The sequence below is a fragment of the Eubalaena glacialis genome, chromosome 4 (genome assembly GCF_028564815.1).
Source record: "Eubalaena glacialis isolate mEubGla1 chromosome 4, mEubGla1.1.hap2.+ XY, whole genome shotgun sequence".
Classification (NCBI taxonomy): domain Eukaryota; kingdom Metazoa; phylum Chordata; class Mammalia; order Artiodactyla; family Balaenidae; genus Eubalaena; species Eubalaena glacialis.
In genome coordinates this window covers 176,692,542-176,716,143 of record NC_083719.1, presented here as the reverse complement: position 1 = coordinate 176,716,143, position 23,602 = coordinate 176,692,542, and the positions used below count along the sequence as shown (strand labels likewise).

The 23,602-nt window shown below is 39.5% G+C and overlaps 2 protein-coding genes and 1 pseudogene across 3 annotated transcripts in view; 1 reads left to right on the top strand and 2 right to left on the bottom strand.

The window, feature by feature from the left end:
- LOC133091245 (zinc finger protein 709-like) overlaps positions 1 to 19,342 on the bottom strand; it is a 56,742-nt gene extending 37,400 nt beyond the window's left edge. Inside the window, exons 1-2 of one of the 2 annotated variants that reach the window (XM_061190312.1) lie at positions 19,319 to 19,342; positions 4,884 to 4,944 (exon numbers count right to left, since the gene is read on the bottom strand). The gene's annotated coding sequence lies outside the window, so the exon portion shown is untranslated. Of the gene's footprint in view, positions 1 to 4,883; positions 4,945 to 5,159; positions 5,190 to 19,318 lie in introns of those variants that run through there. The other variant, XM_061190313.1, reaches the window with a different exon arrangement.
- On the bottom strand, positions 914 to 19,409 carry LOC133091246 (zinc finger protein 791-like). The gene is given in 5 exon segments (XM_061190314.1): positions 914 to 1,362; positions 1,364 to 2,881; positions 4,884 to 4,944; positions 5,160 to 5,286; positions 19,319 to 19,409. Coding segments are annotated over 5 exon segments (1,914 nt in total). The 5' UTR covers positions 19,322 to 19,409; the 3' UTR covers positions 914 to 1,157.
- Positions 9,236 to 9,319, top strand: LOC133091592 (U6 spliceosomal RNA; annotated as a pseudogene).
- Positions 19,410 to 23,602: the final 4,193 nt, after the last annotated feature.

The window sequence follows — 23,602 nt, the reverse complement described above, 5'->3', positions numbered from 1 at the left end:
CTTGGGGACAACTGTAGAAGCCTACAGCTCAGATCAAGTGGAAGTCAAGCAGTCTATGGTGGTTTTGAGGATATACTTGACTGATAGGGAAAATAATGTGGAAAATGGGCTGGAAGCAAGTGTCTACAAAGGCCCTATGCTTCTGTCTCCTTCTATACAGGTGACTTCAAAACCTGACTAAATCATACTTCATTTCTGCATTCCAAGTTTCATGTAAGTTAGGCTTTGGTGACTTCTCACATGGGATAAGGCAACACATTCTAGAAAATGTAGTTCACATTACTCACATTAATATAACAGGATCAAGAAGGGACATTGCTAAATCTAAATTTTATTGTCCTTTCACACATCTCTCTTCTTAATGTAAATTCCATAGTCCAAATCCCAGCCAAAAGAAATGACAAAGTATAAAGAACAAAAGATGAAGATAATTCACAAGAGACTGCACTATGATAAACTTTGCATACTTACAAGTATATAGCAATTATATATTCCACGGAAAATAGAATAAGGATCTTTAGGCAATAAAAAGATAGCTTTCTACTAAATAAGGTGGAATATATATATATATAAAATGAATAAGGCATATCCAGTACTTGCCATAGGAAGCCAGTGGGAAAAAAAAACCAAACTGGCATTTTTCAATGTCCCTTTCCTTACACGTAACTTACAAAATTAGGTAAAAATTAAACCTACTAGCATACTAGAAATAAGCTTCAATTCATGGTTCCAATAGACTTCAAAATAGACACACAAAAAATTACTAAATGACTACAAGAAAAAACTACCTATTAATTTTTTAGGAACTCTTGCTTAATGAGTACCTACAAAATTTTCTCACTTCAATGTGTACTTTGAAAACTACTTACAAATCCATACTATAGAGAATCACCTTAAGAATGAGTCAATTACAAAGAAAATTTATAACATTTCTTTCATGTTGTGAATTTTCAGACAGTATACACATAGTACTTACATGGAGATAATTTCTTTCCAGTGCAGTTTTCATATGACTTTGAAAATATTTGCTAAAATTGAAAAGTTTCCCTTATTTTTCAGTTATAAGGTTTCTATCGCATGCACATTTTCACATGGTTTTGTAAGGATGTGGGGCAAGTGAAGGTTTTCCTACATAGTTTACATTCAACACAATTCTCTCAAGTGCAAGTTCTTCCGTGGCTTTCCAAGGAAATGGGACTGAAGGTTTTCCCACATTCCTTACATATATACTGTTTCTCTCCAGTGTGCACTCTCATGTGTCCTTGGAAACGTTGTGTGATATATGAAGGCTTTCCCACCTTCCTTACATTCAGTTTCTGTCTAGTATGAGTTCTTTCATGTATCTGAATATAACAGAGTGCTGAAAGCTTTGCCATACTGTTTGCAAAAATAGGGTTTCTCTCCAGTGTGAGCTCTTTTATGTATGTGTAATGAACTGGGACAAATAAAGGCTTTCACACGTTCCTTACATTCATAGCGCTATTCTCCATTATGAGTTTTTTCATGGTTTTGAAAAGAACTGGGACAACTGAAGGCTCTCTTACAAGTTCTACATTGATAGGGTTTCTCTCCAGTGTGAGTGTTTTTATGTGCTTGTAAAGAACTGGGACAATCAAAGGCTTTCCCACAATCCTTACATTTGCAAGGTCCATCACCAGTATGCATTATCATGTGTCTTTGAACATTTGAGGGATAAATAAAGGCCTTTCCACATTCCTCACATTCATAGAGTTTCTCTCCAGTATGAGTTCTTTCATGTTTTCGAATGGAACTGAGATAAGTGAAGGCTTTACCACATTGCTTACATTCATAGGGCCTCTCCCCAGTATGACTTTTTTCATGTATTTGACGACAACATAGAAAACTGAAGGCCTTACCACATTCCTTACACTTATACGGCTTTTCTCCACTGTGAGTCCTTTCATGACAACGAAAGTAATTGGGACAATCAAAGACTTTCCTACAGTCTTTACATTTATAAGGTCCATCTCCAGTATGCTTCATCATGTGTCTTTGAAATTTGGTAAGAGAACTGAAGGCTTTCCCACATTCTTTACATACATAGGGTTTCTGTCCAGAATGAGTCCTCTCATGTTTTCGACAGGAATTTGGACAACTGAAAGCTTTACCACAATTTTTACACTTATAGGGCTTTTCTCCACTGTGTCTCCTTTCATGACTTCGAAAGGATCTGGAATAACTGAAGGCTTTACCACATTGCTTACATTCATAGGGTTTCTCTCCAGTATGAGTTCTCTCATGTTTTCGAAAGGAACTTGAACAACTAAAGGTTTTACCACATTTTTTACATTCATAGGGCTTTTCTCCAGTATGTGTCCTTTCATGTCTTCGAATGTAACTGGCACAACTGAAAGCTTTACCACACTGCTTGCATTCATATGGTTTCAATCCACTATGAGTTCTCTCATGTTTTATAAAGTAACTGGGACAATTGAAAGCTTTACCACATTGCTTACATTTATAAGGTTTCTCTCCAGTGTGCGTTATTTCATGAATTCGACAGTATCTGAGAGAACTGAGGGCTTTACCACAGTGCTTACATCTGTAGGGTTTCTCTCCAGTATGAGTTCGTTCATGTTTTTTAAAGTTGTGGTGATATATGAAGGCTTTTCCACATCTTTTACACTCATAGGGTTTCTCTCCAGTGTGAATCCTTTCATGCCTTCGAATAGACTGGCGAAGCTTGAAGGCCTTCCCACATTTCTTACAATCATAGGGTTTCTCCCCATTGTGAATCTTCTCATGGGTATGTCTGGATTGACGATGCTTGAAGGCTTTCCCACATTCCTTGCATTTATATGGCTTCTCCTCATACTCCTGATACTCACGTGGTTTGGGTGTAGTGCGAGATGTCATGTGCCTATTAAAGGATGAATGACGCATGAAGACTCGTCCACATACACCGAATTCACGGTTTTCTTTTTCTGATTATGATTTGAAATTTGGCTACATGTTTCCCCATACTGACTACCTTCTTTATTTTTACAGAGTCTCTCTACCATATGACTGCTGTAAAAAATAAGAAGCATATTATTAATGAATTGTTTATTAATTATATTTAGTAATAGTTATGACAATGAAAATTTTGCCATTTTAAAGGAAAGTGCACATTTTCTGCACATTCTGATTGAAAGTGAATTTACTAAAGCTCTGCAAGATAATCATAGCAATTATCAAAACAGTAATATTCATAAATGGTGATTCTGAATACTGATTACAAGTGTACTATTTTTCAAACACTCAACATTTAGGACACATTTGAGAAAAAAGGTTTGACGCAAAAATTCTAAGGTTCATTAATTTTAAGGCTGGGCTGATTTGTTTTATTTGTTTGTTTTACAATGTCATGGCATAAACAATCTTGAGAAAGAAGAAAGAAGCTAGAGGAATCAGGCTCCCTGACTTCAGACTATACTACAAAGCCACAGTAATCAAAACAGTATGGTACTGGCACAAAAACAGACCATAGATCAATGGAAAAGGATAGAAAGCCCAGAAATAAACTCATGCACTTATGGTCAATTAATCTATGACAAAAAAGGCAAGAATATACAATAGAGAAAAGACAGTCTCTTCAACAAGTGGTGCTGGGAAAACTGGACAGCCACATGTAAAAGAATGAAATTAGAACATTCTCTAACACCATATACAAAAATAAACTCAAAATGGATTAAAGACCTAAATGTAAGACTGGATACTATAAAACTCCTAGAGGAAAACATAGGCAGAACACTCTTTGACATAAATTGCAGCAATATTTTTTTTGGATCTGTCTCCTAGAGTAATGGAAACAAAAGCAAAAATAAACAAATGGAACCTAATGAAACTTCAAAGCTTTTGCACAGTAAAGGAAACCATAAACAAAATGAAAAGACAACCTACTGAATAGGAGAGAGTATCTGCAAATGACGCAACTGACAAGGGATTAATTTCCAAAATATACAAATAGCTCACACAGCTCAATATCAAAAAACCAAAGGACCCAATCAGAAAATGGGCAGAAGACTGAAATAGACATTTCTCCAAAGAAGACACACAGATGGCCAACAGGCACGTGAAAAGATGCTCCACACCACTAATTATCAGAGAAATGCAAATCAAAACTACGAGGTATCACCTCACACCGGCTAGAATGGCCATCATCAAAAAGTCTACAAACAATAAATGCTGGAGGGGGTGTGGAGAAAAGGGAACCCTCCTACACTGTTGGTAGGAATGTTAATTGGTACAGCCACTCTGGAGAACAGTATGGAGGTTCCATAAAAAAGTAAAAATAGAATTACCATATGATCCAGCAATCCCACTCCTGGGCATATATCTGGAAAAGACAAAAACTCTAATTCGAAAAGAAACATGCACCCCAATATTCATAGAAGCACTATTTACAACACCCAAAACAAGGAAGTAACCTAAATGTCCATTGACAGATGAATGGATAAAGAAAATGTGGTATCACTTACACGTGGAATCCAAAAAAATGATACAAATGAACTTATTTATAAAACAGAAATAGACTCACAGACATAGAAAACAAATTTATGGTTACCAAAGGGGAAAGGGTGGGGGAGGGATAAATTGGGAATTTGGGATTAACAGATACACACTACTCTATATAAAACAGATAAACAACAAAGACCTGCTGTATAGCACAGAGAACTATATTCAATACCTTGGAATACCCTATAATGGAAAAGAATTGGAAAAAGAATGGATATATATATACGTATAACTGAATCACTTTGCTGTACACCTGAAACTAACACAACATTGTAAATCAACTGTACTTGAATAAAAAAAAAAAATGTCATGGCATACTAACATTCTGTCACGAGACATTACTTTCTCATGTGAGTATAACTCACCTTAGATTTGTCCCATGATTTTCATACTGATCTTCAGTAACAGGGTCTTCCCATTTTTCTCCTAAAATGCAGACCAACAACAAAAAAAATCATTGTAAGTTGTAAAATATCAGAGAAAAGTTGTTACGTGACAGGTCCATGATGAACTATGACCATGCCTGGTTTATTTACTAATGTAGTCCCTTTCCACATTTCACCTCTTGAAAGTGCTGATGAGCAAGCAACACTGGTTCTCTAATTGACTAAGTAATTAAGTAAGAATGTCATCATCCCTACCTATTGAGGTCAAGTTCTTAAAGGTTTCCTCCATCACATCTCTGTAGAGTTTCTTCTGGGATAGATCCAGCAGAGCCCACTCCTCTGTGGTGAACTTCACACTCACATCCTCAAAAGTCACTGAATCCTAAAACATCCCAAATACGTATGTGAGAGAATGGATAGAATGAAAGAGCACCAGCAATCTATACTCAATTCATAGGAAGTTCACATATGACTCTGCGGTCTCCTAACATTTGTTCTATAACTTGGTCATTAGAACTCTCACTCTATGGTGACACTCCCTCATGAATTCAAGAGCATCATGAACACAAGGAATTTACTGCTACATTTGTATTGTGATCACTTCAAGTCTTTATTCCTCTTTTTGTCAAGACATAGAGCACCTTGGAGAAATAAGAGAAACTTGCTATACAGATGAAAGAAATAATCCATTTTAAGCACACCGGTTCATTCTGATAAAAACTTTCTCACTCCCTCTTTAGTACCCACAATATCGTGCAGCACTATACGAGCACAGGTTCACATCTGCATGAGGTTTTAACAAATACCAACACAGTGAAGAACTGGAAGGTTTTCTTTCTATTCTCATCATCAAACACGAGGCCAAAAGTCCTGTGGAAACCCAACCTGTAACAAGATCCAGCTAGTCATATTGTCCTGAAGTACTCCAGGCTAATAGAAGTAGTCAGATCCAGGTGGCTGAATGAAAATATTCTTGTGGAGGAGTATAAATTAAAATTTATATAATATTTATCACATACTCAGTTTTGCTTTCCTTTCTCTATCTCATTTCATGGGGCTAGGAAGTTATTCAGAATTAGAGCCGAGGCATGAGGAGGAAAACAGGACAACTCACACCTCCACAAAATCCCTATATTCATGTGCCTCGGGATGGCTTCTGAACAATTTTTAGAACACCCATACTGAGATGATAAGATCACAGAAGACCTCTTTTTGGCAGAATCATACAACTATAATCTGGGCCTTGATGACCTTGAGGAACAGGTTAAGACTTAAAGTTTGCAAGGGCTTCATTAAAATCTTCAATGGTTTCATGGTGAATTTGCACAAATTATAAAAATACATAAAGAGTTCAACAATGTTTTCCTCAAAAAAAAACAAAAAAAAAAACAAAACCCTTTTCTCTAATATCAGCAAGTGATACCTGACCAGCCACTCTAGAGGCCGTCCTCCCACCTTCTCTCATTTCTGAGCTACCAGGTGGGGCACAGCAGCATGACAGCCCATCCTAGGTATAGGAATTCCCCAGTGGCATAATTTCCTAAATGCTGGTCCCTGAAAGAGACCAATTACCCATTGATGTCCATGTGGAGGGAACAGAAAAAAGGCTCCCATCCATCAATTCTGATGCTAGAATTAGCTTGTTTGGTAGAGCAACATCAACGAAGGAACACCTCTCTTGTTGTGGGTCCAGGGAGTAAGAGGAGCTGCCTAGGGCAGCCCTAATTACTCTTTCTTCACTGAAACAACAGCACTTGCTCATAACAAAGTCCAACTACCTAGTGTGCAAAAGACAGTGAACATTAGCAGGCCCAAGACTGCTTAGCCTTAGAAATGCTTGCTCACAAATTTCATCTTTCACTAGTATCTGGGATCTGTAATTTTGGGAGTAAGCCGACCAACCTTACAGATAAAAGTGCCTCAGTGCTCCTAAAGTGTATATGGTAAACTCCTGTTTTCCTTTGGAGAGTCTGTAATTTTGTTTCATGTTCAGCAGAAGGTGCCTACCTGATCAGCACCCACCTCCCTAAACAACTATGGGCACTGAGTCTCTAATTTGTTACTTGGAGAACTCAGCCCATCCTACGTGGTAACACCAAGAGACAACATTTGAGAGCTTGCTTCTGGTTTCCTCCACACCAAATTTAATTCAATACTAAACAAGACTAATACAAAATATTTAATGATCCTCATGTAAAAAAATTTTTTTAAATTATTGGGTAATGTCAAAGTAGACTGAAGTAAGTAAAACGATGGCATGTGTTCTTAGAAAGCATTCAGTGTCGCCCAGATGTCATCTCTCCCAAATGATATATTTATTAAATTTCACAAATACCTAAAACAGTTTTTAGGACTCAATAAAAACTACTCCTCCAAACCTAATACAAAGAAGGAATGTCCAAAAATGGACAAAGTCTTCTATGGAAAAACATGGCAGTCTACCTAACACACCTCTATGGTAATTCAGACGATACAAGTATTAGCAGAAAGAAAAACAAACAGAACAAAGGAAAGGAAAAGTGTCTTCCACAGACCAGCATTTAATATGGAAAGTTGTTCAAGGACAGAACAGGAGAGTAGTGGCAAATATCATGAACTCTTGACTACATAAGAGACAAACTACTATCCAGTTGGAAAAATGCAGCATATTTCCCTCCATTCCATAGACAATAGCCTACTCATTGTAGATTTAAATGTGAAAGATAAAACTAGGCCACTTTTAGAAGTCACAGGTAAATGTTTTATTGATAGAAGAATAGAAAGAGTATCTCATATAAGCAAAAGAATGATCTATAAAGCCAGAGACAAATTCAAATATATTAAAATTAAGGTAGTTAAAAGATACATAAAAAGGAAAATATCTGCAATGCATACAGACATAAAAATAGAAAAGGGCTACTTTGTAGAGTTAAAATGAACAGAGACATAATTTTAAAATAGAAAAAGAAGCAAAACATATTTAACAGATATGAAAAGGATAATATATGAAAAAATGTCCATCACCTTGGCAACTGGGTAATAGGACACTAAGATGTCCAGTAAATCCCATTTCACAGTGATTAGAACAAAACTTAGTCAATTTAATAATCCCAAGCGTTGGGACTTCCCTGGTGGTGCAGTGGTTAAGAATCTGCCTGCCAGTGCAGGGGAACGGGTTCAATCCCTGGTCTGGGAAGATCCCACATGCCACAGAGCAACTAAGCCTGCGTGCCACAACTACTGAAGCCTGCGCGCCCTAGAGCCCATGCTCCGCAACAAGAGAAGCCACCACAATGAGAAGCCTGCACACTGCAATGAAGAGTAGCCCCCTCTTGCCACAACTAGAGAAAGCCCGTGCACAGCAACGAAGACCCAATGCAGCCAAAAAAAAAAAAAAAAAAAAAATAAGAAGAAGAAAAAGAAAAAAAAAACCCCAAGTGTTGAAGACCATTGGGGAAAAAAAATCATTAAATTATGCACAAATGGAGGAATGGCCAAGTGATACACTCCATTGCTCTTTCCTGTGAATATGAACTTGATCACTATTTACAGCCCAGCAATTTCCAACAACGTCCACAGGGTTTATTGCATAGTTGCACTTGGAGAGATATACAAGGGTGACATACACTAATATCAACAGATCTGAAGGTTTTATCAATAAAACAGTAAAGCAAAGAGTACTGCAAAAAGTGCAGCATGTTACCTATTCTATAACTGTTATGGTCTCCTGCACAGACAGATGAAGCCTCGCCTGAGATTTAGTTCAGATGTCTGCACTGATGATAACATATACACACCTAAAGAGCATGAAAGGGGTTTCTTAACTTCTATAATGGAAGTGTTTGGGAAAAGGAAAGGAAGCCTCTCAAGAAGGTGAAAAATGCCTTGAGACATCAAGGAAAGAAGGAAAGGAGCCTGGCCTGGGTTTTTTATTGAGCTTAGGGGATGGGCTAGGGTGAGAATTCAAGTACACGAGCAAGGCCTTCTGTGGATTCAATCACTTGCCAGAACCAAAGGAAGGGACATTGAGGCTTTCTTATCACCATGTACAGATGTGGGCACAAGTAGATGAAAGAAAGAGGAAGTAAGGTTTAAAGTTGTTAGCAGTTAAACATCAAAAAAAGGAGTGAGAGACTTCTTATCTATGGTCTGGTATCTAAGGAGCTTGGAAGTCAGCTTCTGGTACCTTCTAGTCCTCGGAAGAAAAAAAGCCAAGAAACTTAAAAGCAACAACTCTTCCATCAGAGAACTGAGGTCACAGGGTAAATTGCTGTCTCCAAATTAGAAACAGAAACAAAAAAGTATACCCAGACACCTGAAACTAAAACAACATTGTAAATCAACTGTACTCCAATAAAAATTTTAAAATAAAATTGGAACAATACAGAGAAGATCAGCAGGATGACATGCAAATTCATGAAGCGTTCCATATTTTTATAAATATACTGAATGCTGTACACCTGAAACTAATATAATACTGTAAATCAACTGTAAAAATAAACAAATAAAAATAAATAAATAAATAAATAAATACCCAGAATAGTCTCTTCTTTCTAACAAGGCCTGTCCTGAAAACAATCTATTTCACAAGCGCGCAACTAACTGGGATTTTGCTAGAGCCTAACTGACTTGGGGGTGTAGGGAAATAGTCAACGTGAGTCTCTTTTAGCATTTTCTGCTCTCAAAGGTGCGGGCACCTCTGAGGATAACAGTGTTTTTTTCCCCTCCTAACAACAAATATGTGGTGTCCCAATGCCACTTCTCCAACTCTCTGTCACCAAATAGATGTCCAACAGTTCAATTCAATTCAAACACTAACTCACATATGTTACACTCTACAGATTTAAGTGCTCAGTCCTAGACAATGTCTCTACTTCAGATGCCAGACACAAATGGCGTGCCTTGGTTACCAACATTTCTACTCAGCTGTCCACAAATCACAGATTTCCTTGACACACCATCAGGTTTCGTAATTTACTTAAAACAAAAGACACTCTATCACCCTTATTACCCAAGTCATTCCAAGGACTTCAAAAGGTTTTTGCTAGGAACGCGGGACAAAGACCAAACATTTTTCTCATTATATAACAGAAAGTCAAACCCAGAGATACAGGATCACTAAAAGATTGAGATCAAATCAGTGTTCTACAGAATGCTTCCCCTCTGCCCACATCTACTTCTACATCAACTGGCCTCTTGTTTAATATAAATGGACTATACAGAAAGACCTAGATGCTTTCCGGTAACATCAAGAAGAAGACAAGGATGTCCCCTCTCACCATTCCTTTATCAATCTTATACTGGAATTTTTAGCTAATGCAATCAGACAGGAAAAGTAAATAAAAAGGATAAAAAATGAGAAGAAATAAAACTGCCTTGGCTGGCATATGACAAGACTATCTTTGGAGAAAAGCTCAAAGAATTCCAATAGCAAAAAAAAAAAAAAAAAAAAAAAGACCTTGAACTACTAAGAAAGTAGAGGAAGGTTGAAGATTAAAATGTTAACATGCAAAAGTCAATTGCTTTCCTATAGATCCACACATAATAGTGAACTCAACTTTGATGAAGGACCAAAGGCAATTAAATAGAAAGAATTTAGTCTTTTCAACAAATAATGCCGGAAAAATTGGATATCCAAATGCAGAACGAAGAAATGAATCTAGACAGAGATTTAAAACCTTTCATAAAAATTAACCCAAAATGGATCAGAGTACTTAGTGTAAAATGTAAAACTACAACACTCCAAAAATATAACATATGAGAAAACCTAGGTGACCTTGGTTTTGGTGATTAATTTTTAGATACAAAAGCAAATGCAAGATCCAAAAGATAAAAATAACTTTGACTTCATTAAAACGAAAAACTCCTGCTCAGTGAAACACAGTGCTAAGAGAATGAAAACACAAGCCACAGACCGGCAGAAAATCCTTGGAAATCATTTATATGATAAAGCACTGGTATCCAAAACATCCAAAGGACTCTTAAAACTGAACAAAAAGAAGACAACCTAATTAAAAATGAGCAAAAGATCTGAACACACATTTTATTGACGATATACAGATGGTAAATAAGCACGTGAAAAAATTCTTATTACCAGGAAACTGAAAATAAAAGAATGAGATATCACCCGACACTTCCTACAATGGCTAAAATTACAAACCTTCAGAACACCAAATAATGGCAAAGATGAAGAGCTGGTGGTAATGGAAAATGGAAAGCTGGTGGATTTTTGATGTGGATCTGTGAAGCCATCAGTGGAAAACTAAACCTCTCAGAAAATAGAAATTAAACAGTTGGTGGTGCTTTTGAGGATAAGCTTGATTGGAAGATCAAAGAATGTGGAAATATTTAAAGGAGCAAAAAATCTGAAATTACTTAAAATATATTGGGAAAAAACACTCTTCTGTTTTTTTCAACACCAAAAGCTGTCCTTTGATGAGATCAATTTAGTAAAAGTGATAAGCATCTAGTCAACATAACAGAGAAAAGAGGGAAGACAGAAATTACTCATATCAGAAATGAAAGAAGGGGGAAATGAACATGAAAAAGGACTTGATACCATCCAATATCCATTTATGATGACAAACTAATAATAGAGGGGAACTCTCTCTTTTTGAGAAAGAACATTTACGTGACACCTGTAGCTAACATCATACTTAGTGGTGGGAAACGAGATGCTTTACTGGTAAGACAGGAATGGAACAGAGCAAGAAGATTCCTCTCACCACTCCTATTCAACACTATACGACAAACACACACACACACACACACACACACACAAAGAAAAAAATAAAAACAAAACACATTGTACTAGAAGCCCTAGTCAATGCAGTAAGAAAAGAAAAGGAAATAAAAGATATACAGATTGGGAAGCAAGAAATAAAACTGTCTTTATTCTATATGACATGATTGTCTATGTAAAATATCTGAAAGAATCTACAACAGAGATTACTCTTGGAATTAATAAGAGCAGAGCAAGGTTGAAGGATACCAAAGGAAATAAGGTATCAAGCCATGAAAACACATGGAGGAACCCAAAAGGGACTTCCCTGGTGGTCCAGTGGTTAAGACTCTGTGCTCCCAATGCAGGGGACATGGGTTCGATCCCTGGTCGGGGAACTATGATTCCCCATGCCATGTGGCCAAATTAAAAAAAAAAAAGTATACTGCTAAGTGAAAGAAGCCAATCTCACAAAGCTACACACTGTATGATTCCAAGTATGTGACAATCTGGAAAAGACAAAACTATGAGCCAAGAAAAAAAATCTCTGATTGTGAAGGATTTGAGGGTTCAAGGGAAGAATGAATGAATAGGTTGGGCATACAGGATTTTTAGGGAAATGAAACTACGCTATAGGATACAGAAATGAAATGAAGGATATATGTCATTAAACATTTGCCAGGATCTATAGATCTTTTAACACAAGGAGTCAATGCTACTGTAAACTGTATACTTTAATGTATCAACATTCACTGAACAATTATAACAAATGTTCCACACACAAGATTTAAAATTAGTGTAAACTGTGTGGATGCACAGTGGTTATGTGGGAACTCTCTGTACTATTTTTCTTTTTCTGTAAACCTAAAATTGCTCTAAAAAAAAAAAAAAAAAAAAGTTGAAGACAGACTCATTGCAATTCACCCCTGATGACTGATGACCAAAACGGGACACCTTTCATACAACTGATTTGAACGTATTTCAATAAGCCACTATGGTGCTCCATGAGCCTGAGACCTGTTACGGAAGTGAAACTTCAACTGAATGTCATGTTGGAGAGCAGCACTGTATATTCTGAGAAGTGCCACGGTTACTACCAGTCATGTCTGGGACTCCAACATGGATAAGAGTGTCCTGGTGAGTCCCTATATTGTGGACCTAGTATATGTACAGATGAGAATAACCTTGATTTCTATTTTGGATATCTCTAAATCAAGAGTTCCCAACATTTCCTTTAATACAAAGGGGCAATTCTTAGACATCGTCCAAAAGGCTGTGAATACATGTAGATGGGGCCAATTTTTGGCCAGTATCAAGATGACTCTCTGATGTTTGGTTAGCTGTGTGGTTTGGTCATTTATCAGGGATATCACAAGGGATGAAGAGCAGCAACTCTCCACTGAGCTCATCATGCACGAATGCATATTGTCATCCTTAAAGTCTATGCACACCCCAGAGCTATGCATTCAGTTAATCCCAAGAAACTCCCCAGGGAAGTCTCCATCTGGGGGAGTGGTGACCTCTTCCAAGACCACAGCATCCTTTAATGGACTGAAGAGAGAACAGGTCACCCTCCTGCTGGAGGCATAAACCAGGACAGGTTTTGCTCCATCATGTCACGCGGTGGTGCTGGTAGGCATGCCAACCCGATGGGGTGCTAGTTCTAGGGTCAAAGGCACAATGGGCAGCTTAGCAGAGGGTCACAAGCGCAGTGCTTATGAGACCCTTTATTTTCTTTCTTTTTTTTTTCTTTTTGGCTGCGTTGGGTCTTCGTTGTTGTGCGCGGGCTTTCTCTGGTTACGGCGAGCGGGGGTTACTCTTCGTTGCAGTGCACGGGCTTCGCATTGCCGTGGCTTCTCTTGTTGCGGAGCACGGGCTCTAGGCGCGCGGGCTTCAGCAGTTGTGGCTCGCGGGCTCTAGAGCGCAGGCTCAGTAGTTGTGGCACACGGGCTTAGTTACTCCGCGGCATGTGGAATCTTCCCAGGCCAGGGCTCGAACCTGTGTCCCTTGCATTGGCAGGCGGATTCTTAACCCCTGCGCCACCAGGGAAGCCCCGAGACCCTTTATTTTCAAGAAAGCTCAGTGTGTGACAGTCACTGCAGCTCTAATGGCAAACAGTGTGAGGCACAGGGCAGTTTCTTGCATCACAAGCCTATGGACAATTTAAGGTCATAGTGGGTAACTCCAGGAGGTATGAAAGGTCACTGAAAACTCTACAGTGAAGGAGGCTAAGAGGATTCTAACACGAGTTAGTGTTATGTATGGCTGTTGTACGGCAATTTAAACACAGTCTAGAGCCTTCTGTGGTAGGGGTGACCTCAAGGTGGGCAAATTTCCAAGCAATAGCAAATATGGGCTCAAGTAAAATTAGTAAACAAGGAAAACGTTGCCTCCCAACACCAAAAGGACCCAGCAGATCTTGTCGGTACTGAAAAAGACTATGTAACTATTTCTTCACAGTGTCAGAGAGGGAGCAGCCATCTGATTATAAAAGAATTTTCAGGAACTTGACCAAGGCATGAGGGTCTTATCTTATGCGTGGGTCAATGGCCCATCCACCTCGTATGAGCTCCCATTCCAATACTAGTTCTGAATGAGTGCGAAACGAATATCCTCAGAGGAGGACGTCGTTAGTGTGATGTCATACCTGTGCTCCTGGAGCAAAGTGCATGCAGTGCAGATCCTACCTGCAGAGACTGTGAAATGGCAAGGCTGCTGAGGTTCCCTGAGGATAACCAGGCAAAGATGTATCATGTCTCTTCCTCCATGACATATAATTTAAGTAACCCAAGCTTAAATCAGTTAAAACTAATTCCTTTGCTGTGTCACAGTGAGGTTATTGTGTCATCCCTAATAACTCAGAGGGTCAGAATCTTTGTTGCAGTAGAGGGAGAAGCAGCTGCAGCAGAGGTGCTGCTGATGAGCCCTCTGGTATTTGGAGAGTATACTCAGTCCACCATCTACTGGCTCCCTTCCCTCTCTTCCCTTTCTTTCTCTTTGAAATAACTGCTCTTTAAGAAGTAACCCCTAGGCTCACCTCATTCACGGGGTATAATCGTATTCATAACACCCTAATGTAACGGGGCTATTTGCTCTCTTGCCTTGTTACAAAAGTCCTTTTACACACACATATATATGTGTGTGTGTGTGTATATATGTGTGTGTGTGTATATATATATGTGTGTGTGTGTGTGTGTGTGTGTGTGTATATATAGATTCCCCCCCCCCCCTTTGCCAAGCCACTCAGCTTGCAGTATCTTAGCTTCCCGACCAGGGACTGAACCTGGGCCACAGCGGTGAAAGCACCGAGTCCTAACCACTGGACCACCAGAGAATTCCCAGGCCTTCTATATTTTATTAACTGACCTCATTAAGCTGTACTAACTTCACAGAATGCATTAAAGTATTTTACTTTGTCCTCCTAACCTTCATCCCCCCCAGCATGATAATCATTAACCAAACCCTAATTCCTAAGAATAACAGCGCTTTCGACTAGCTGTTTTCCAGGGCTAGATGGTATCTACAGATGAAGGTGACTTAGGAGCTGGGACCTCCTGCCTCCTGGGAAAATGCCACAGGAAGATGAAAAACCGCCCTCTCACTTCTCCTCCTAGCATAAAAGAAACCTAAATTCTTTTCTGAATTAAGATGGTTCTTTAGGAAGTTAGTCCACCTTCTCGGTTTGCTGACTTTCAGAATAAAGTCGCTGCTTCTTGCCCCAACACCTCACCTCTCATTTTATTGGCCTGTCATGAAGCTGTAAGCAGATAAGTTAGGGGAACCCCAGTGAAAGAGAACCCTGGCTTTCTTGACATAAGAGAAGCCATTTCTGGCCTAAGCCATTTTGTGATCTAAGCCTGGCCACAATGCTTGCCCTTGAACAGGTCTCAGTAATCAATGACCTTAAGGAACAAAGGAATGAAAGAACAGAGAAAAAGTAGTCAAACAATAGTGCAATGATACAGCAGAGTCCTAGTTCCTCCTCAAGGGATATAGATATATATACAAAATAATATATCTTTGAGTTCTGCAGGAACTAAGGCTCCCACCCAGGTGGAGGACAGAATGATGATGTTGACCCTCCTGACTTCATAAACCAAAGCTTGGACTCTGTCGACCTTTGCCCCAATTTTATGCTGAATTCTCCTCTGCTCAATCCCCTTCATGAATATGCATGTACCCTTAGCTTAAAACTTCCTCAATTTTGTTGTTCAGGGTGACAATGCTTTGGGAAAAATCCCCAGTGTTCTCCTTACTTGCTGCAAGTAATAATAAATCCTTCCTTCTCCTGATCTTTGGCTTGGTTGTGTCTATTGGCTCAACACCCACCAAAAGGTGAACCCAGTTTTTGGGTACCACAGTGAGCAGTATGAGCTTGAACTTGGTAACAATAAGACCCCTCCTAAAGTTGGGGAGACACTAGCCTCAGACACATCTTCACTCCAAACACATAGATGGGTTACACCCAAGACATCCACCCAGAAACACTGTAAGGAGGGCCCCATTCCCATACTCCTGCTCCCAAAGGACAAAGAATTACAGAAACTGCCAATTCAGAATCCTCTGTATATAGAACCCAGGGTTGTTGGGATCAACAATGCCACATAGGGCAGGAGAGCGCACAGGAGGAGACCCCCAACAAACAGCAGCTCACGGAGCAGGAGCTTCCAGGCTTTCTTATCAGCCTGTCCAGGTAAGAAGCGCTAGGGGAAAAGGGAGGGGTGAGGCTTAAGTTTTCAGTAGTTAAACATCAAATATATGGATCCCCACCACCCCACCCAAGAACAAACAGAAGAAAAATGTGCATTCACAATGACTTGGTTTTATATAAAGAAACACTAGCAGGATGATGGAAGTAATCAAAACTGGTTCTTTGAAGACGGCTGCAGTAAGAGCACAGAAGTGGAGTGGGATATGTGGGCAGGGAGTTGTCTTAAGTTAGTTTCCTATCTTAGGGATTTTTTTAACCTTCCCATGAATTATTTATTTAAAAGAAGGGGAAAAATTTTTATATGCCATATTTTGCTATGCTTAATAATTATTTTATATTAACTTTTACATTTAAAAATTAATTTAATTTTAACTTTTCTACATAGGAAACCACACCAAGACTTAATCCTTTAAACAGTAAGGTGTATAAGACTGCAGACTGTAAATAATTTACAAATCCCTTTCTAATGAAAAGGACTAGGGGCATTACAGTTTGTCCTTCCACTATATTTCACACTGGTGATGTTTTCAGGAACGAATGGCATACTCTAATACACTAGGACTTGCAAAGTAAGAGCTGAAGTAAACTGAGAATTTCAAATATTTACAGAGGCTTTGAGGATTTTCCTCTTACAGATGAAAATAGAAATTCAATTGTTTTTTTCCTCACATCCATTAAAATAGGAACTCATTTACCTTAGGAATAGTATAATAGCCTTTTAAATGTCAAATTTCTCTAGGGACAGGCACATACACTGACCTAAAAATGGAAAAAGCACCTGAGAACTTAAATACGCCCATCTCACATCTTGAGGTTCTCTTGCCTAAATGGAATAAAAATTCTATTTGGTTCCACAGTTTTCTTGCCTTACATCGTATCTCTCGATCAACTTACATTTTAAAATCCCAAGTGCTAGTGCAAACTAGAGTTAAAGGGCTGCAATATTTAGGATAAAAGAATCCAAATACTGAAATCAAAACAGATAAGCAGGCTGCTTCCCTCAAATTCAGAAGAAAATCCCATTTTCAGAAAGTTGAACATATTCCAGACTTGGTGTCTAACACTCCAGGTTGAGATGGAACCCCTAGAGTGGGTCAGTCCCTGGTGAAGGAGGGTAGGGACAGGTTAGCAGCCACACGAATGATCTCTGGGAGCTCTACACGCCCTCCCCTCTCCTGTAAGCATGGAAGCACTCCCTCCCCCAGGCTTCTCTTGTCACAAGTCAGGAAACTGTCAGCCTGATTCAGTTTAAGGCTCTGACCCAAAGGAACTCCCCAATTCATAAACCTTCTGTCCATGAGACAGAACACCTGATCTTCACAGACTCTCAGTATGTACAAATTACACTAACTGCACGTACACTGTGGATGCAAAACTCAAACACTGTCTAAAAGTGTCTAGGCCTACGGAACTACAACTACAACCTAAAAAAGGCATCATCCCCACCCCCACGTGCAGGTGCACCGCCAGCTTTCCAAAGCTCTGCATCTTCTCTCACTATAAAGTTTTCTTCTGTGGTGGATGCGAACAGGTAGGACACCTGCAAGGGTAAGGCTTCCCAGGAAGAACCAACTAGGTTTCGGAGTACTTCCCTTTCCAACCTCAAGGGGGTCTTAGTGAGGCTCACTGACCACAGGCCTCTACTCTCCCTGGACTTGCTTTGGATCCCTGAGATTTTAAATGACACAAAGCCAGTTTTTGAACAATACAGCAGAATAACTTAAATCCAGTGTTTACGTGGGAAGGAGGAAAGAAAATGGTAAGGCACTTTAGTAGTTCAAGCAGAAAACCCCAAATATCTATTCCACCCAGAATAAAAGATGTCAGTTAATTATTATTTCCATGGCAAGAAATTCATTTGTAAATAATTAACTATACTTGAACACTTTTGGTCTAAGCCCTGCAATTTCATTTGAAAATATCCAAAAGTAAGCACAGACCTCAGAAACTTACTACACACGTTCAGGGAAAGAAAGAGTGGAACCAAAATTCTTAACAAATGTAATGTAATACAAGAATATTTTATCTTCTCTCAGAGTCACCTCTTTCTTGCCTGTTTGGAACTATTTTATACTGTCCTTATAGCTCTATTGATTAAATACGTTTTTCCTTTATTGAAAAATGCAGACTAAGTCAGTAAATCTCTTTAAAGTTACAAACCCAGGGAGAGGCAGTGCTGACAGTTTCCACAAAAATAAACTCCACCCAAAGGACTTCCCATAGGATGTATGTGTCCTGTAAAGATTCTGGGGGAGAGGCACAAGGTTTTCATATAATGTACATGGTTCCGTGTGGTTATTCGGCTTTCTTCTCATGTAAAACATCCACAGATAAAAAAAATAAATATTTAAGAGCCATCCATGGCTCTGTGGGAAAAGGATAAACAGTTAAAATATTGGGTCCCTTTGAAATGCACCACAGAGGACAAATAGTTGATAGTGATGCTGTGATTGGGAAAGGCGAAGCTGGCTTTGGGAATGAGAGGAGGGATCTGGAAATTTAGGTATTTATTGCCAGAGCTAGGCTGGGGAAACAGAGCTGTGAATTTGAAACCCTGCTCTAAAAACCAAAACACTCGTAAAACTCAGAAGAAAACGAGTCCCGCTGACGTGAAAGGAGAGACTGTGGACTCCATAGAGCACAGCTCCTCCCACGCACGATCCCCGGAGGCCCAGTCACGACTGTTCCCTGATGACCACCCCCCCCGCCGTGGTCACCGCACAGTCTGGGGGAGACGACAGACTGCGGGCGCAGAGCTGCCCAGAGAGGCTCCGGGGTGAGGGCCCAAGTCGCCGCGCGCAGTGACGGGACAGGACGCCCGGGGTTCCGGCTGCCGGCCCCGCCCCCACGCTGCCAGACCGAGGGGACTGAGGTCCGAGCGGAGACACACGCGGCTCGAGTCCGCATACCCCAGAGTTGACCGCGGTCAGACCCGGGTCCTGCCAGGGCCGGTTCCGACCAGACACTCCACCGCGTCTCCACATCGCTGGGCAGCGCACTTACCATTTCTAGGTTTCCCTGAGTCCCTCCTATGACTCCCACGACCGCTGCAAAGCACAGCGCAAGGAACACAGCGGCAAAGCCACAGAGACGATTAGGGACGAGTAGGGATGTTTGCGCCAATGCAGTGCATCTCCCCACCTACTTTCCCCAGCGGGGTTCTTGATTGGACAGTTTGAGAGGCCTCGCCCCCCACGCTTGACTGACAGCGGGGCAGGAGGATGCATGTCTGCGTAACCAGATTCTGCGGGTGGGCGGCGACCTGACCCAGCAAAGGATGTTTGCATTTAAGCGGAACTTCTTTCCGGCTTGGGGCGGCCTGTGTTGTTTTCGCCCAGTTCTTTATGAACGCGGAGGTACAGGGAAATGCCGATTGAATTCCCGAATGAATAAAGTAAGTACAGCACTCGAAGATGGCCCAGATCAGGAGACACTGAAACAATAGGGTCTTACGTCCTATATGGGTCAGGGTCTTGGCTTAAGTCTGTCAGACCATTCTAAATAGTGACCCTTGTTTAGAAACAAAGACACTTAAGGTGACCTCGCCATCTATAATAAAGAGTCTGGCTCCATTTTAATATTTGTCCTTTGACAGGATTGAGCCTTCCATCCATCCCTGCCTCTTCCCCACTCATATAAAATTATGAAACAACTTGCCAATTTCTTACAAAGATTATAGCTGGCATTATAATAAGTATTACATTGAATCTTCAGATCATTTTGTGAAGTAGTGCCAGTTCAGCAATGTTAACTCTTCTGAACCATGAAATTGGGATGTTTTCTATTTACACTTGTCTTAATTTCTTTTCACCATGTTCTGTAGTTTGAAAAGTACTCACTTTATACTTTAGGTTTAGCTTGTTCTTTTTCTAGTTCTTTGAGGTGTAAATTTAGGTTGTTAATTGATATCTTTCTTTCTTAATATAGGTGTTTATAAGTTTCCCTTTTACTATACTTAACGCTGTATACAAGTCTCCTTGTATTTATCTCCCCTGCTGTGTTTGGGTATCCCTAGAAACTCAATGTTAAATAGTCTGTGTCTTAAAACTCTGTTTTAATCCACTCTTTTTATACTGAGCCCTGTTGGTACGGTAGGAAGGTACTGGTGTGGAAAAAAGTTCTCTTATGATTAAACCTGTAATGTTTTGGCAGGACAGAATCCCTGGACTATGAACCTCAGAACAGGTTCTTAGTATTCATTCCTTCCCTTTTGACACAGAGAAAACCTGAAGGGTCAGGGAGTTGTCTGACTGCTCTGCCCCATTTCAGATAAGGTTTTGGCAAGTTAATTTTCTTTGAGAGCCTGAGTTACAGGGAACAGAATGCTTTGTGTGCTTATCAAAATGGTTTTCCTGATTCCTGCATGAAGCATGAGGCAGTGTTTTTCCATCATTCATGAGGAGAACCTTGTTGGGCTCCTGAAGGAAAAATTCATAAATTTGGGGGGTTCCCTGAGACTGGACTCCCTAAATGTTTTAAATCTCAAGCTAGTCCAATCTGTGTCTCCAACAAATTCAAGTTACCAGTTTAAATGTTCCTAGAGGTTACTGGCTCCAGTTGCTTCACCTCCAGGTAACTGACAGTTCTATTTGTCTGTCTCTGATTTGGGGAGCATTGATTGCCAAGTACTCAAATCTTTCATGAATCTAAGAACAGGTGTTGCCTTTCAGGTTGTTTAGTTTTTCTTTCTTGTTGTGAAGATAACAATGATCTCTCAGAGCTCTTTACACATCCGAGCAGAAACCATCCATTCAGTTGTGCTGCTCTGTATTTTTCCTTTATATAAGACTGTTTATCATTTTCACGTATTCATTCCTCTGCTAGTGACCATGTAGGTGGTTTCAAAGTTTTTCTTCTGTGATCATATGTGGATCTCTGTATTTGAATTTCTTTCCTTATGTTCTAAAATATCTTACCCTGAATACATGTTTGTCACCCTAAAGACATTTTCCATGCGTTACCTTCTGTTTTATCATTGCCCTTTTGGGGGCAGGATTAACACCTTACCCAAAATGGGATCAGATGTCAACACTGATGTTCTCAAGTGCATCAAAAGAAAGACGTTGGACTTCCCTGATGGTGCAGTGGTTAAGAATCCGCCTGCCAATGCAGGGAACACGGGTTCGAGTCCTGGTCCAGGAAGATCCCACATGCCACGGAGCAACTAAGCCCATGTGCTACAACTACTGAGACTGCGCTCTAGAGCCTGCCAGCCACGACTACTGAGCCCGCGTGCCACAGCTACTGAAGCCCGTGCGCCTAGAGCCCATGCTCCGCAACAAGAGAAGCCACCGCAATGAGAAGTTCGCGCACCGCAACAAAGAGTAGCCCCCACTTGCAGCAACTAGAGAAAGCCCGCAAGCAGAAACGAAGACCCAATGCAGCCAAAAATAAATAAATAAATAAATTTATAAAAAATATTAGCTTTAGGTTTCCCATAGATGTTCACTATGAGGCTAAGAAATTGCTAACTATTCCTGTTACTCTGAGTGTTTTAATCACGGTGTATATCATAAGTGTATATCACTATAAACTTCCCTTTTACTACTCCTTATGCTGCATACAACTGTCCTTGTATATTTCTCCCCTGGTTTTTACCTAACACTAAAAAACATGGAAAAGATTTTATTTCCTCTGCTCTTTACTAAAAATTGAAGTTGTTACTTTTATTTTCCAGTCTTGCAGAAAATGTGCTGGAAGTATAAGCATATGGAAATGAAACCTGTGAAGAGCAAAATGCACTGTGGGCTTTGTGGATCATGGAAACAAAAGGCTTCCAGCTCCTGCTAAAAAAAAATATTAAAAATTTCCCATCTCTCCTTTTATACTCAATAATGATATTACTCAAAATGATATCCCCTTTCTACAGGTCATCTCAATTATTCTTTGGATTATTACCTTTAAATATCCATACATCTTTTTGGACTTTCCAATGGGAAATCAAAGTAGTCTTGCATAGATATCACCCTACTCATGAATTCGGGATGAGTTAGAACAGTGCAGATAAACCCAACTCTTTCCAATTGGGAGGAATTCATGGCTTAATGGGGTATACATTGTGTCACTCAATGTGAACAGTAGCAAAATGAAAATGCTCAATAATATAATATTTTAAATTTTTAAAGAAAATGAATATCCTCTCAAATGATGTTAAACACAAAAAAACAACACAAGTATTTGTTGGCCAAATAAGTTGGAAGTCTCAAGTCTCAGATAACAATGTCCAAACTCAAGACCACATATCATATATATATATATATATATATATATATATATATATATATATATATATATATATGGGGTTTGTAATAATTATAAAATTGCACATGAACCATATCCATATTTTATCTTTATGGTGAATCTTTACTGTTAATCAAAGAAAGCAGGACTTTCTATATTGCTGCCCTCTGTTTACTTACACAAGACAGCAGATCCTGAAACAGTGTTTAAAGTGTATTATGTGATGGAAATACAAGTGATCAATAATGATATCTTCACTTACTGAGGCACACACCCTCAAATAAAAGACATATACATACCCCGGCCTCTGTATTACATCACATGACATTTTTTTACTTTTGTTCAATGCCCTTATTTGCATTTCATAAACCAGAGCTTTACCATTTGTTAACCATCTCACTTTTCCTACTAAATATAAGCACCAGGACTGCAAGAACCTGTCTCCTGCCCAAATACACAAATCCTTGATTTGTGCCTTGATTATCAGTGCTGAATGGGATATGTTGACCCTAAAGTGCGTGCCAATGAGAGTTGTGAAACCTTAGCATCAAGAGGATAGTCTCATCATGAAGGAGATATTACAAATATTACATAGTATGCTAAGAATTAAATTTATATATTTTCACTGAGGTACTTCATGGTAAAGGGTGTCTAATATACCATAGGAAATGCATCGGTGTTTGGATAACAAGTAGGAAACACCAAAGCTTTCCTAGAGGCCCGAGAGTTGGCCTGCATTCATTGCAAGGCCAAGTCTTTTCCTGCTGAAGAGAAAAATGTCACACACGTCCTTCATCAAAGGTACTCAGTGACCATAATGGGCCAAGGCATTCATAAGGATATTTTGTAGTGCTATCTCTGAAAATGGTAAAAAAGTTCCAAATCATAAAAATGACTCATATTTTCCTTTTCTTAATAATATGACTGACTGGAGCTTCTTATGAAGGGGGAATAAAGTTTACCTCTTCACAGCATTCAATAAAGAAAAATGTCTTGCCTCCTTGAATAGCAATCAAATCCTCTGTCATAAGCCAAAATCGTGGAAGA